The sequence below is a fragment of the Crocodylus siamensis genome, chromosome 15, assembly GCF_052110815.1.
Source record: "Crocodylus siamensis isolate JL-2025a chromosome 15, ASM5211081v1, whole genome shotgun sequence".
Lineage (NCBI taxonomy): Eukaryota > Metazoa > Chordata > Crocodylia > Crocodylidae > Crocodylus > Crocodylus siamensis.
Genome location: NC_143409.1, coordinates 7,800,138 through 7,816,249, shown reverse-complemented (window position 1 = coordinate 7,816,249; position 16,112 = coordinate 7,800,138). Strand labels below are relative to the sequence as shown.

Genomic DNA, 16,112 nt, shown 5'->3' with positions numbered 1-16,112 from the left:
ATTTCTAAATTTTTCTTGGTGAAACTGGGATTATCCTCTGGAGCTCAGAAGAGGAATTAGGATCAGCAGCCAAAAAGACACTTATTGGTACCAGAGTGATCTGTAATCAAAACTTATGATTAATGTAGTGACCAGATATCTTAATAATATTGTTTTTATCAAATCACAGTTCATTGTATGTATTTTAATAGTGGCCATTTAACACCAAAACTGCATCTTTGTTATATCAAAGCATTTTAAATGATAGAGCAAATGTTTGATAAGTCTGTAATTTTGAAATGCATTTGAAAATCTTGCTTACGTTTCACGCAACAAGGTCTTTAGCCATTAATTGCAATTTAAAATACTTCCCTTTAAAAAAAAAAAAAAAAGTAAAATGGAGCTGTTTTACTTTTAACCTGTTTAATGTGAAATTTTATGAATGTAGTTTTTATTGATGTACACCTTTTAAAGGACAATTCACCGTAGTCAGGACTTCTCATTTTTAAATGTATATTTACTAGTTTTCTATTCAGAGTACTAGATGAATTTGCATTCCTTTAACTGCTTTAAAAAAACCAACCCACTCAAAGAGAGAATTGAGCTTTTGTTGAGTTTTGAGGGGAGACATCAAGCTCTTGTTGCAATTACAGTTCCCAAGCAACAAGAAAGATCCATGATCCTGATCTGAGCTTGAACCTGCTAAAGGACAGTAACACTCTACCCACAGGGTGAGTTATGGAGGATTTGATGAAACATTACTGTACTCTAACCTCGGATTTTGACATGATGTTCCCCAGATGGTACCTTCCTTTTTGACACCCTTGCACTGGATAAAGGAGCAGAAACTCAAGAACTGATGGTAGAAATGTTTAGACTGATATACTAGGATGTATCGTGCTGAATTTTGCAGAGCCAGAGCCATTAAAGGCTGCTAAATCCCGTCCCATGTTGTTTTCCTTGGGGGTAAGTGCTTCTTCAGTTCTGATTGCCTACACGGTGCAGAAGAACTAAGCAGCAAGGGCTGCAAAGAACTATCATCCTACTTCCCTGGAGAGATCATGCCCATTGGGGAATGACCTGTACCCATCAACAAGCAACCAATCCACTGTGTTATCAGAAGTTAGTACAGTCCCTGAGCAAGAAGTATTAGAGGCCCTAAGAGAATTGCAACTCAAAACTTGTGCATTCAAATCATGTCCTTCCTGGCTGGTGAGAAAGTCATGAACAACTGGTGCCACTTGTGACTGAAATAGCCAGCACATCATTTTGAGAATTAATTTACCCTTCCTTTTTCAAGTGTGTAGTAGTTCATTTGACATGCACTAGCCCCACACCGGATACATCATCGATAGCCAAGAACTGCCCACCGTTAAATCTCCGATTCCTGAGTAACTTATAGAGAAGCTAGCCAAAAGCTAATTACAAACTCATCTAACAGAAGCTAATGCATTCTAGACCCAGTGCAAGCTGGATTCAAGCCAAGACATGGAACTAAAACTGAATTATTGGTACTGATGGCTGGCCTCATCCTGTCACCGGATAGCGCTTGATATCCATCCTTATCTTCCTGAGCCTCTCTGCAGCATTTGAGAATATTGACCATAAGATGCCCGTCTCACTTAAGTCCTTGGAGGGACACGTGCAATGAGTAATGCTGGGAAGATGCTGCCTGGGGAGTCTAGCAGAGATCAAGCTTCTGTGGTCCTATCCGCATGCATATCCACTGCATGCACTGGTCAGAGGACACAGTCCCAAGTGTCAGTAGATGGTACAGAGCTATACCGCTCCTTCACCACACATGCCCACAATACTGTCCACAATTGCCCATGGCTTGGATGAGTTGAGCTCAAAGATGAACAACTTGCTGTGGTTAAAGCCATGGAGAAAAGAGGGCAGAAGAAGCATTTTGAAGAGGTTGCAGTCTCTGTTTGTTGGGAGGCATGCCCCTGCCTACACCCTTACAGTTTAGTTTAGGGTGGATTTCTTGCTGACTGTAGGTTCTAAAATACAGTAACGTCCTCAATTAACACTTTCTGTAGACTCCAGTTAACTTGGAGACCCCAAACCTGGCAGAAGATGATTTGGTTTTTGTTTCGTTACACCCTTATTACCTCTCAGCTGGTTCTTGGCGATAGTAATAAAATATATACGTGGGCACAAAGTCTTAAGCCGTTAGGAAACTTTTATACAGAACACTAAAGCACATGTCCTTGGTAATATGAGCTACCATAAGTACATCGAGCTTCTCCTCCAAACATCATTTAAAATTGAGAGTGAAGGATAGTGGAATTCTGCGGTAAGGGTAGAGGCCTTCTGTGCAGGGGTGAGAATTTTCTTGCTGCAAGACTGACGTGAACTCTTCAGGAACTGCAGATCATATTAAAAAAAAATAAAATAAAAGCCTCACCATCTTCTGCTTTAACTGAGTATGACTTGGCTTTTTGTAACCTAAATAGTTTAGCTTTTCATTGTCTTCAATAAATATAAATTAAAAGACATTCCATACACATACTTCTCTCTTGTGAAGATGATGAAAGAACATGTAATGGATGTTAGTGATGTTTGATGCCTTCCTGGAAGGATCTTGGGTGCTAGATAAAGTAGGATGTATGAAGTTTGATAGAATGCAGTAGGGGTGTGCAAAGTGGGCCCTATTCAATTTGGATCTGGATTCAGCCCAAATGGGGGATGGTGATTTGAGTCATTGATTTGGATCACTGTCCCGATTCAATTTGGCCGAATCTGAAGATTTGATGCCAATTCAGAGAATCGGTGATTTGGCCACAAACGCAGCTTTAAATGTTTTTTTTTCTACATACCTCAAGGTACCAGTGCGGCTCATGAACGCTGCGATGCTGGGGTGGATGGAGCATCCCACAGGAGTGTGGGGTGGGCAGGAAGGCCACGTGCTCATCAGCGAACCCAGAAGTGGACCGGAAATACTTCTGGTCCACTTCTGGATCTGCCAGAGACCATGCAGGGCAGCCCCCCACAACCTCTGGCTTGGGAATTAGCTGTAGGGGGACCCCGGGTGCCCCCCCAGACCCAGGAGGTACCAGTCACCAAGCCAGGGGAACGTGGGGGGTTCCCCAGCGTGCTCTCCAGCGGACCTGGAAGTGTACCAGAAGTGATTCTGGTCCACTTCCAAGTCTGCTGCCAAGCATGCTAGGGATCCCCCCACACTTCTGTGGGACACTTCATGTGCCCCAGTATCCCAACACTTATGACCCGCCTGCTACCTAGAGGTATGTAGAAAAAATATTTAAGCTGTGTCTGTCCAAATCACGAAATCAATTTGGAGAGTTACAATTCAATTAGGAGAGATTAAAGGGTTCTCTGATTCGATTTGGATTCGGAGGTTTGGCCACTGAATCGAGTCAGGAACCGAAGCTTTGCACAGCTCTAGAAAGCAGTATGTATTATAATAGAACATTTTTAACAAGTCCATTTATGACCATTGCTGTTAGTAAACCTACAGATGTCGTCATTTTTTTGTTCGCTAGCATCTCTGAGGGGAGGAGTCAGTGTATTTGTGTAGGAGGGAAATTTTGAGCACAGACAGGCAAAAACATGGTTTATGATCTGTCACTGGGAAAGTCAGATAGACAACTTCATTCATGCTGCGTTAGAAGGTGCCATAAAGGCTGGTGGGTTTGTAAATTCAAAAGGTCCAGTGTCTGTGTTCTGAGTCTTGCATTTGGAAAATAAACAGTAGAGCATTGTTGCTGCTGCTCTTAATTGAAGAGGCTGTTGTTGAGCATATTTCAGGCTATTTAATAGCTCTTTCCCAACCTCAGTCCAGAACACACACATTTTCTACTTTTCCCCATTTAAAAGTTCTGTGAATGGAGGAGTTAGTAAGCAAAACATTGAGCTTGTTAACTGCGAACTAATTCAAACTACTTGCAGTGAGTTGGTGACCCAAATCTGGAGCTTGTGATGGTGTCTAGAAAACTGCAGGCTTATTCAGAGGATCTGAAAATGACAAACTGTCACCCACTCTCATTGGAAAAGTGAAAAGAAAAGAAAAAGGCAGCTAAATCCACATTTCCTATTCAAACATGGGGAATGTTTAAGTTGACAGGACATGTGCCCTGTGTTTAATAGGGTTCTTATGTAAATCTGGTGGTGGCATTTCATTAAAATGAAGGAAGTACATGGAAAGTCAAGAGCTAGCCTTCCCTGACTAGAGGGGGGGAAAAAACCTCTGCTTTTTTTAAAAACATTGAAATCTAAACTTAGATATTTCCCTTTTGTGGAGAGCTGAAATTTATAATGTTTTGGATTACTGCTTCATTCTGCCCCCTCTGGAGGGTATTTTTCCTAGAGTATGAGTGTTGGTGGTGGCTGTGGTGAGTTTTAATTACTCTCAGCATCTTACTGGAACAGTATCATGTTTTATAGAGACTCATTGATCACATGATAGTCTCAGTACTGATTTTAATACCTCTATGGTTAATGTTGATACTTGGCATTCTTTGTTTGGGGGAAGAGGAGGTGTTTGCATAGAGTAATTTTGGGTTGTGTAATAAATAATACTGGGGGAAAAATGTTTGTTTAGTCAGTTGACTTAATGTGATTTTTTGATTCGCTTTGATTGTTCTTTTCAGATTGTGATGTGATACGGTTTTGAGGAATAAAATGCATCCTTGATTGTTTTGTTTAATCTTGATTGCTTAGCTCGTTGCCTGTGATTATTTCTCCAAATCTTGTACAGCCATTCAGTTTCTCCAAAGCCAAACTACAATAAAAGATTTGACATCAATGAGTATAATTTATGCTTGGAGTAGTAATAAGAACGTAAAGTACTTTCCAGCCATATGTGTTCATTGTTTTATTTGATATGATTTATATAGTGAAATACGAGTCTGAGATAATTGACTGCATCCTGGACCTTAGGATAGTAAATGAAATTAGATGGTATTAAGTTTCTGAAGGCTTTGGCATACACAGCTGTTGAATAGGTGTTTTGAGCATGTCCTTTTAGTACAGAAGGTACTCCAGAATTAAAACAGATGTCCTGGTGAGCAATGCAGATTAATATAACCTGGTGATCCTAGTCTGTTTGTTTTGCCATATCAGAAAAGCTCATTAAAATGTATAGTTTCCAAGTGCTTAAAATGACTCGTATTTTGCAGTAGGCCCTTATTGTGCCTGTGATAACGTGACAACGCTGTGATGTAGTCTACATCCGCACGCGTGTGTGTGTGTGTGTGCAGCAGATTTTTGGAACAGCTTTGTGGTAGCATGTCCTAAGATAAATGCATGTTTAATTAAAGCAGCCCTGTAGAAGTAAACTACTCATTCTGTTTTCAATATCAACCTTTACCAGCCTTTTTAAAATGAAAATGTATTTGAATTTGAAAGGAAGTTGTAGGTTGGGTAGAAGCAATGGATTTGATATTGTATCATTTAATACATGGAAGGCACAGGACTACTAAGGGTTCAGTCTGGCAAACTGCCAGACAGTTACGTCATCGTGTAATCATTATCTGTTTCTGGCTCCTGACCTTATACCAAGAAATACTGTGCTTTTAGCTGCCCTTTCACTCTTTACTTGTAATTTGATTTTCTTGGGTTACATTATGCTATATCTAACAGAGCAGCTCTTTGGATTCTTGACAGCAAAAAGGTATATTATAATCTAAACTGGAAATTAGAAATTAATATTCTAAAACCTTTTTTGTGCAACTTCAGTATAGGATCTTCAAATAACAGATAACGTTGCCTTTGCAATTTCTACTTGCTATGTATAACAAATACATGAAACATTTTCCAAGGGACTGTTTTTTTTTGTTTTTTTTTTTTGCTGCAGACGGATCGATGCACATAGTATTACACATTACGATATTCTGTTGCACTTTCCCCGTGCTTTAACAAATTGTTTTTCTAAACTTCTTTTTATGTTCTGCATATAAAATATCCCAGCCTTCTGGCAGGCAAAGTGCTTTTGAATCCATCTGCCCTACTTCTGTGTGAGATATTTCACAGAGAAGGCAGTGGTTTGTTTTTGACAGTACCCATAAGAGCATGAAATGTTCTCTGAAGAACTTGCAGAGCCTGGTAATAAGAGCTGCAGGAAATGACTCTGTTGGGTGTGGAAGAAAGAAACAGTCCAGATTTAACACATGGGCTACCAAAGTACTTGAAAACAGAGTGCCGGAAATGGCCTAATAAAATAGACTAAAATACGGTACGCTGAAAGGAGGAGGATGAATAATGCAAAAGCCCAATATTTACACTGATCATGATGCTCTCTCAAAACAGGTTCAAGTGGTTCACAGACTAGTGAAGCACCACCGCATAAAATATTACGTTGAAAGCATTAATGGCTGATAAAACACTAATTATTAGACAGAAATAAAAGCTACAATCAAACAATAAGTTCCTTGAACGTGCTAATAGGATTGTCAAAGTAAAATACTCTCAGGCCCAAAGATAAAGTTAAAGCTCTGTAAAAGGATACAGTCGCATCCGAATGTGTTCACAGTGTTTCTTTGGGCAAAGCCTAAAAATGAATCTCCTTTGAAACCCATATGATTTTACTCTAATGTAATCTTGTGTTATCCATTATGTAAGTTGTAATGGTCTCATGCAAACACAACCCAAAAGCACATTATGGGGGTGTGGTGCTGAGAACTGTGCAAACTGTGCTTTTTAACCATGAGGCAAAGTGCAAAGCAGCCCTCGGGCTCACCTGCAGCTGGTGACTGACCTCTGGCCTGAGTAGCACGCAACCCTGTGCTGCACGATTGCATTGGGCTTCTGCCTGTGGAAGCCACTTTATATTTGTGATTCAGCCTCCCCACATGGTTAGCCCAACTGTGACCACAATCTGGTAGTGTACGTGGAATCGATCCTGGTCACATCTCACTGGAGCCGGTTTTGCTTATGAGACGTTCTGTCCTTTTTCCAGCGTTTATAAGATACCTTGTCTTGGCAGAACAAAATCAGTCAACTGGTGATGGTTTGAAGGGACAAGTGGCCTTTGTTGACACAAAGCTCTGTGTGTATGTGTGTGGGGGGCATATCTTAATTTTGTGTTTATATTCATATAAATGTACGTTTAGTGATTTCGCTACTCCCCCCTTTGTAACGTGACATTCAGACCCAGGTCCTGCAAGATAGTTTGTATAGATAGACCCCAAGGCAGAGATTGGTATTTGGGAGGCTGCTTAACAAATTTTGGTGAGCTGTCAAGGGCTGCACCCATAAAATCTTTCAGAAGATATAATTTTAACAAATTGTATATTAAAAATCAAACATCTATTACAACATATTTTAATTTAATTTTAAATAATACATTTTTGTCCTGATTTACGGAGGGGTTTTTTTAGTAGTGTATATAGAGGCACTTGCAAAATAGCTCAGAAAGTCTTACTCTTGTATATTGTCGGGGGGAGGTAGGCAGGGTGTATGCTGGGGGTGTGAAGGGGCATGTGGGGGGGCTGCCCACATGTTAGGATCCAGGACCCAGCTGTGGGGGTGGAAAGAAATGAGGCTGGGGGGTGGGGGGCACATCAGGTACATGCAGCAGAGCTCACCTGGGCAGTGTGATGCAGGTGTGGTCTGTTTTCCTCCCCTGCCCCCCAGTGGTTGCCCCCACAACCCTCCACGTGGGGATAAGCCCCTCCCAGGACATCCCTCATTTTTCCCCCACACACCTGCCTGGTTCCCAGCCAATACTGGGACAATACACAACTTCCCAGTGGGGTTGCCTTCCACCCACTCCACTGCCTGCAGGTGGCTTCTCATCATGCCAGGCAATGGCTGTGAACTGGAGCTGGAGCCCCAGCAGTGGAGGCAGAAGCTGCTTGGCAGCAGCAGCTTCCCCCTGCACCACCCACCACTACTTTCCCATCCAAAGGACAACAAAAAGTCCTTTTTCAGATATGTGGGGAGCCGGAGGAAAAGCAAGGGCAGTGTTGGACCCCTGCTAAACCAGATGGGGCAACTGACAACTGACGCCCAGGAAAAAGCCAACCTATTAAATGGGTACTTTGCGTCAGTCTTTCATCAGTCCCATGGGATGCCCATGCCTGCTATGGGACAGGGAAATCTGGGTGAGGGGGATCCCCTACCCTCCATCAATGCTGACCTCGTGAAGGAACACCTTGAGAAGCTGGATACCTTCAAGTCAGCTGGCCCTGACAACCTGCACCCCAGGGTACTCAAGGAGCTGGCGAGCGTCATAGCCCAGCCCCTGGCACGGATCTTAGAGCTCCTGGCGCTCTGGTGTAGTGCCCGAAGACTGGAAGAAGGCCAATGTGGTGCTGATCTTCAAGAAAGGGAGGAGAGTGGATCCGGCTAACTACAGGCCCATTAGCCTGACTTCTATCCTGGGGAAGATCTTAGAAAAGTTTATTAAGGAGGCCATCCTTGAGGGACTGGCCCAGGCTAACATCCTAAGGGACAGCCAGCATGGGTTTGTTGCGGGTAGGTCTTGTTTGACCAATCTCATTTCCTTCTATGACCAGGTGACCTATCACCTGGACAAGGGAGAAAAGATTGATGTCATATATCTTGACTTCAAAAAAGCTTTTGATCTGGTATCCCATGATCACCTCTTGGCCAAACTGGCCGGTTGTGGCTTTGGCTCCACCACGATCCGCTGGCTGGGAAATTGGCTTCATGGTCGGACCCAGAGGGTTGTGCTTGATGGCAGTCACTCATCGTGGTGCCCTGTGACCAGTGGGATCCCTCAAGGCTCTGTCCTGGGACCCATCCTGTTCAACATCTTCATTAACGATGTGGACATTGGAGTCAGGAGTGGACTGGCCAGGTTCGCCGATGACACCAAACTTTGGGGCAAAGCATCCACGCCAGAAGATAGGCGGGTGATCCAGGCTGACCTGGACAAGCTCAGCAAATGGGCAGACGAGAACCTCATGGTGTTTAACACTGAAAAATGCAAGGTTCTCCACCTTGGGAGGAAAAACCTGCAGCACCCTTATAGGCTCGGCAGTGCTACGTTGGTTAGCACTACAGAAGAAAAAGACTTGGGGGTCATCATTGACCACAAGATGAACATGAGCCTGCAATGCGATGCTGCGGCTAGTAAAGCGACCAAAACGCTGGCGTGCATCCATAGATGCTTCTCGAGCAAATCCCGGGACGTCATTCTCCCCTTGTACTCGGCCTTAGTGAGGCCGCAGCTGGAGTACTGCGTCCAGTTTTGGGCTCCACAATTCAAAAAGGATGTGGAGAAGCTTGAGAGAGTCCAGAGGAGAGCCACGTGCATGATCAGAGGTCAGGAAAACAGATCTTACGATGACAGGCTGAGAGCCATGGGACTCTTTAGCCTGGAAAAGCGCAGGCTCAGGGGTGATCTGATGGCCACCTACAAGTTTATCAGGGGTGACCACCAGGATCTGGGGGAACATCTGTTCACCAGAGCACCCCATGGGATGACGAGGTTGAACGGTCACAAACTCCTGCAAGACCGTTTCAGGCTGGACATAAGGAAGAATTTTTTTACTGTCCGAGCCCCCAAGGTCTGGAACAGTCTGCCAGCGGAGGTGGTTCAAGCGCCTACATTGAACACCTTCAAGAGTAAATTGGATGCTTATCTTGCTGGGATCCTATGACCCCAGCTGACTTCCTGCCCTTTGGGCAGGGGGCTGGACTCGATGATCTCCCGAGGTCCCTTCCAGCCCTAATGCCTATGAAATCTATGAAATCCTACCTGCTGCCCAGAGCAGTGCAGCAGAGGCAGGAGGAGGAAGAGCAGCAGCTGCTATAGGTGGTGGGGATCTGAGCAGTGCCAGGGCACCCACACCAGGAGGAGCCCTTCTGGGAAGTTGGACACGGTGGCTGGGGCCAGTGCCAGGGCCATGGGTAGGCGCAGGCAGGAGGACAGCATGGACTGCTCCAGGTGGAAGTGGGCGAGACATGGCCCCATGTGGAGTATCATGGGTGTAGCTGCAGGTTAGACAGTCAGTTGGCAGGTGCCCTCCTATAAGCCAGATTCAGTCAGTTGGTGGGCAAGATCTGGCCCATGGGTTATTTTTGCCCACCAGCTGCCTCCCACTGCCTCGCATTGTACAGGGGGGGCTCTTATCGCCACTCCTGCAGTCGGTGAGTGCTGGGCGTTTTTTTGTTTTTTTAAAGTCCTGAGAGGCTGGGCCAGGCAGGGGATGCGGCTGGCCAGGGCAGCCATGAGGGGCTTCTCCCATGGCTCTTCCAGCTGTGTCTGCCTCTGCTCCAGTGGGGGGAGCTGTGGAGGCTATGCTCTGCTGCCCCTTGCCCAGCTGGCATGGGGGTGTGGTGCAGTGCAGGTGTGGTTCGCCCCGGGGCTGCAGCAGAGCAGAGCAGAGCCCCCGCTCCCAGCGCTGCTCTACCTGCATCCCGTGCCCCTGGCCCAGCTGGGCAGCTTGTCCCAGCCCCAATCCCTCCCTTCCCTTTGCCCTCCCCCACCCCCAGCTGACTTACCAGCTGGAGGTAACTGTCAGCTGCCTGTTTAGTCTATGGCCGAATCGCTGAATCTCTTCCGAATCTTTTTCCAAATCAATTTGGATTCTTATAATTGATTCGGGGCTTTTACTTGGTCTCCTGATTCGATTCCAATTCAGAGATTCGGTCCCTGAATCAGGCCGAGTTTCCCCTGAATTGAATCAGCTACCAAAGCTTCACACAGCTCTACCAGTCAGCCGTGTTAGTCTGAAGTCAGGCAGAAGGGAAGTTGCTGCTTATGAAGACCAGAATGTCCCACTCCAGGTCAGAGATGGGAAGATGGGCACTAGGATCCTGCTGCTACTGCTTGTCTCCGCCATGGCCCAGGGGATGTGCCCACACAAGGTGCCTTCTGTAGCCACCAAATGCTGCCAAAGCTCCATGACTGCAGGCCAGATCTAGCCCACAGACTGTAGATTGCCAGCCTCTAAACTATGGGGTACTTGCGGAAGAAGCTTAGAAGTGGCTGATTCTTTGGCTTAGCAGTGATGCGCTTTCTCCCTTCTCTCTCCGTCTTCCACAGTCTTTGCGGAAAGATGGCAGAGGACCACCTTAATAAGAGTTGCATGCCTCACGCAAGCATTTCAGGAAAGGGTTTCATTCTCACTACTCTGCACTCATGTACGTTTGGGATGAGTGAAGAACGTGAAAGGTTCTTTATTTCCAGTCGTAGCCTTCTAGCATGGTAGGAAATCCGCCCTGAAGGCATAGCCAAAGTTTGTGATGCTCAGTTAGTCTTGAGGTTTTGCTGCCCAGCCCTGTTTGTGCCTGGATATTTGTGGTTTATGTACTGAGATTTCCATATTCCAGGCATACCGCATTTCTTTTAAATATCTAGAAATAATTTGAGCATCACAAGGCTTTTAAAATTTTTTTTAAAGATTATCAATAAGCTATCTTGTTAAGATGTATGGATTTAAGGATTTAGTTACTTGATTATTATTCCTATATTGAGCCTGTATGTTTTTTCACTGTTAAATCAAATTGCTGACTTACAGACATGTACTCTGCATGCATTTATTGTATAATGTAGCAGTGTCAGTAACTTATAGTTGAGTGGTATGCTATTGTATTAAAATGCTTTATTGTTCTTCATTTTTGATCAGCTGTGATAGGCATTAGAAGTTTCTGCTTAAAAGAATGGAATGTTAAACTGACAACTTTCTTTTTTTTAAAAGCATTTTAAATTAACATGTACTCGCTAGAATAAAAGGGAATTGGGCACAAGGGCCTATTCAGTTTACTATAATAGTGCAATATTCATGCCAGTAAGGCACTACAGGCTATTAAAAAGAAAATTTCACACACAGTAAAATTTGGGGTAATAGACCTTCCACTGAATTACGACTATAATGACCACTTTCAGAAGAGGAATGCTAGTATAAACATAATCATATTATGAATTATATTTATTTATACATATGCTGCTTCTGCGGCAGGAACTGAAATATTCACCCCTCCTGGCTGTAAAATTCTCTTATTTTCAACTTGCATATATAGTTTCATATACAGCTGAATAAAGTACTTGTATTCTGGGGGCCATTGCTGTAAAATCTGTTGGGATTTAATGTTGTCTGAAAAATATATTCTAGATAACATGATGGATACCCAGCCGATTTGTTGAGGAATGTTATAGGAAAATAATTAGAGACACTGGTGCTGTTGGTGTTCCATGTTTTTCTGATCTCTTTGGCTGCTTGAGACATTAAAAAAAAAACTAGACACACAAAAAAAACCCCCCAACAAAAACCTAAAGATGGTGCTTTACTTTAAACCTGGCGCACTCCCTCTCCAAGCCCCGTGCATGCCCAGAAGAGGCAGTGTGTTAATTGGACTCAGCTCGCCCAGTGCCTTTATAGATCGGGGGCTTTATAGATGCTGTAGTGGGGCTTTTTGGTTGAATCAGCTGTTAGATAAAAGTGCCAAAAAGCCCCGCTGAAGTGCCCGATCAATACAGGTGCTGTGGAGCCTGGTCAAAGTGGTGCACTGCTGCTTCTGGTAAAGCACAGGTTTTGGGGGGTTTTTAACATCTGCAAGCAGCCTGTGACTATTCTTTAAGACCTGAAACCTGCAGGCCGCTGATAATTTGGAAATGTGTGGAGGTAAGGGAAGAATAATCCTTTTTTTTGTCTTTCTCCAAAAAAAGAATTATAATAAAAGAAATTGATGCAAGTAAACTTTACTGCAAATGAGACTGTAACAGACTAGTATTAGTTCTCAGTGAAGGTGAATATCAAGTAAATAGATTTCAAGTTTCTCCATGTTTTGCCTGCTTTTTTTGAGGTTCAAACGATATTGATCAGAAAATGTTCTCTGCTAAAATGATACGCTTTCAAAAATGAAGAGCAAATTAGTAAAAAGGAGATTGGTAAAGGCTGTGTTCATAGAAATATTGGCAGTGCCTTGTTCTAGGGTAAGGTATACCTGCATGTTTATGCAAAGTGTTCTTTAAAAATGTCTAGTAGCCTGAGTTTTTATTCTTACAGGCAACAAAACACTGTAATTCATGTTCTACATGCAAGGCGTGTGGGTGGGGTAGGGTAGTGTGAAGGACCATTTGTTAGACATGTTTTGTTGCCACAGCAGCCTGGAGGAACTTCAAAGGATAAATTAAAGAACAGATGGTATTAGAACACTTTCCTGACAGTATGCACTCCTCAGCATTTAAGCTGCCACAACATACCCCGAGGTGACACCAGCTCTACATATTGATCTTTTGGTGAAAGACACACTGCTTTTTTTTTTTTTTCCTGTTTTACACTGTAGAAGATCCCTATAGTTTGTGCTCTTGCAAATATGTTTGTTACCCAAAGTGTTGTTTAAAAGTAACATGAGGTTTGTCCATCTGCACTGAATATTTACCTTGTTTGTCCTTCTGTATTTCTTTTGTATTTCCTCCTTCAGGAAACGGTTTTGTGAACTCTCGAGCTTCACCAGGCCTTCTAGGAACCACTGGTGGGGGGAATGGTTTAGGCAAAGTTATGCCTACAAAGTCTCCACCTCCACCTGGGGGAGGTAACCTTGGAATGAACAATCGCAAACCAGACCTACGGGTTGTCATCCCACCCTCCAGCAAGGGCATGATGCCTCCATTGGTAAGTTGGACAGTTCATTCAATAGCATACACGGGGTTCAGAGGGGATAAAAATCTGTTCATTCACACAAACCCAAACACCACGTAGCACACATACAATGGGAATGCTGTATTAAGCGCTCCAGTAATTGGAGAGACAACTGCAAATTGCCACCTAGCAAACACTTGAGGAAAAAAATGCCTTTATAATGTCTTATTGGATAAATAAGTGTAGAATTGTGAGCTGATCAAGTTGGGGAGTTTGGTTTGTTTTTTTTGCCTGACTGCTTTATTTCTGGTTTTCTGGAGCCCACTCATTCTCTTGGGTTTAGTGGGTTTGTTTTTTATTGGGAGCTCTTTGTGTCGTCATCAAGGACAAATCTCAATATAGCACATTGCACTGAGGGGCCCAAATTAAATTTTTCTAGTCCTCTTGGGTGGTTGTTTCTGTGGGTTGAAACGTAGCTCAAACCAAAAAAAAAAAAAAAAAAAGACCAACTGGGAGGAACCGTAGTTGGGTGCAACGTGTTTGTACAGTAATCTGTCCCCTCCCATATTGGAGCTTGCATTTCGAATGACGACAACAAAAAAACAAATGGTTGCTTCATTTAAGTCATCTTGTGGTCCTGATAAAACTACTAGCAGTTTAGCATGTAGGCTGAACAGAAGGCTGCCAATCTCAGGAATTAGCAGAGGGTGTTGCAGGTCAGAGCTGAGGCTGGTAGAGCTCTGTTGGGAAGTCGTACTCAGCTTCCCGTTGAACTTGTGTGGCTAAACTCAATGCTCTTAGTTCCTCCCTTTTATGTGCAAGCCTGTAAACATTTGACGGACACATTTTCAGTTTATTTACCTTCCTTATGTGGAAGTAGCCAAAAGGAGAGTAGGATGTAAACAGTAGGCACATTCTTTGTACAATATTTACTTATTTTTAAGATTCCACAGATATTTTACATTTGCTGTTGGTGTAACATTAAATCACACAAACTCAATGCAAGTAGCCAAAGAACTAATTAAAGCAGTTCTAAGTAACACCTTCATTAAAAACATTTTAGGGTTTTTTGAAAATGCACAAATATAGAGCACATTCATAGAGGCACATTGACTTATGCCTAATAGAGCTCTAAATTCTTTCGAAATATGGGTCTAGGAGGAAATAGTTTCCAGTAAAGTAGCATACAGTGTAATTTACTTATGTTATGCTCTCCCCTTAAATTGGGTGGTATATAATTGTCATTTTTTGTTTGATTTTTTTTCGGTGGAGAGGGAAGACATCTAAGGAGAAAAGATGCTTGAAAGCATAGTGATTTGTGCACTGTTTGTTTATGGGGTGGACATTCATGTGATTATATGTACAACCACAATAGAAACCAGTGTATTTCAAAGTCCATATCTGATGTCTTCATGTAGTTGTGCCCTTGTTCATATTAGTTTTGCCTGTGCTAATGTTCAGCTAGCTCCCTATAACCAGCCTCCTGCAGCTGAATACAACTTTGGCACAGTGTGTCTGTGCTAGCTTATTTTATTAATTGACCCAAAGTATATATAATAAAGCATATAATAATATTACATAAGCATATGGTAAATTCAAAAGATATAAACCAACAAAGAAGTCCTGAGGCAAAAGCATGACTTTTTCTTTCAATTTTGAAAGCAATGCTATTCTAAGTAACTGTGTTATCCCTCTTGTTTGCTGTGTACAGTCGGAGGAGGATGAAATGGAGTTGGTGAGTTTGGGTTCCTGTCTGACAAGAGAGGAAGAGCGAGATGCAGAAAGCTTAAGTTTTAATACTTAATCTAAATTATACCAATGTTCCCTTTGTCCCAGACAAACAGATATTTGCTTGATCAAAACTGAAAAGCCATAAAAATTGCAACATGCGAAGGCAGCCAAAGTCTAACGTCCTCCGTTTGTAAATTTATATACGTCTGAAACACTTTTTCTTGTTTTTCTTGGAGGGAACATTGGAACACAGAGCCTTCCTCAGTAACTGTCCATGCACACACGGTACTTGTGGTATTCTTTTAAAATGCAAAATACCTTATATAGTCCCCAAAATTATTGAGATATTTTTAGAAAATGACTTCACTCGCAAAGTTCCTCAGATTGTAACACAAACCCTGCATTACTTCTCCTCCTTTCATGCAGATTATGTCATTGCTGATGAGGTCACCTTTTCAGAGTTCAGAATTATTTCATGCTGCAGGAGACAATCAAACCACAGGGGTGCTCCATGTTTACCAAAAGGAATATAGAATTGCAATCTAATTACTTTACCTTTTTCCACTGGAAAGATGTCCTGTTCTTGAGAGGAAATGGTTGCTTTCAGAAAAAGTTGTACCAGCTGACATTTCCTCTGGAAAATAAATAAAAGGCTGAAATAACTTTTGGCCGATAAGAGATCTAGCTTATTTTTCAAAGCAGTTTGCAAATGTTTTAGCCATTGCAGCACAGCAATCACTGCAGAAGGTGCTGCATTAGAGCACAATTTTGAGAAGATGAACTTAAAATTCCCAGTATTACTATGCTTTGATTTATTTTGCACATGGACCTGTTGCTAATATAAGGCTCTGATTGCATGAAAGCATGACATTGTAGTGAAGTATT

The 16,112-nt window shown here is 42.8% G+C and overlaps 1 protein-coding gene across 12 annotated transcripts in view; it reads left to right on the top strand.

Moving 5' to 3' along the window:
- Positions 1-16,112, top strand: part of MEF2A (myocyte enhancer factor 2A) — a 150,680-nt gene that overhangs the window by 117,106 nt on the left and 17,462 nt on the right. For 10 of the 12 annotated variants that reach the window (XM_090029668.1, XM_090029660.1, XM_090029656.1 and 7 more), the window contains 2 exons: positions 13,339-13,529; positions 15,208-15,231. In XM_090029668.1, the coding sequence (XP_089885794.1) occupies positions 13,339-13,529; positions 15,208-15,231 (215 nt within the window). The remainder of the gene's footprint in view (positions 1-13,338; positions 13,530-15,207; positions 15,232-16,112) is intronic. The other 2 variants (XM_090029666.1, XM_090029667.1) reach the window with 1 other exon arrangement.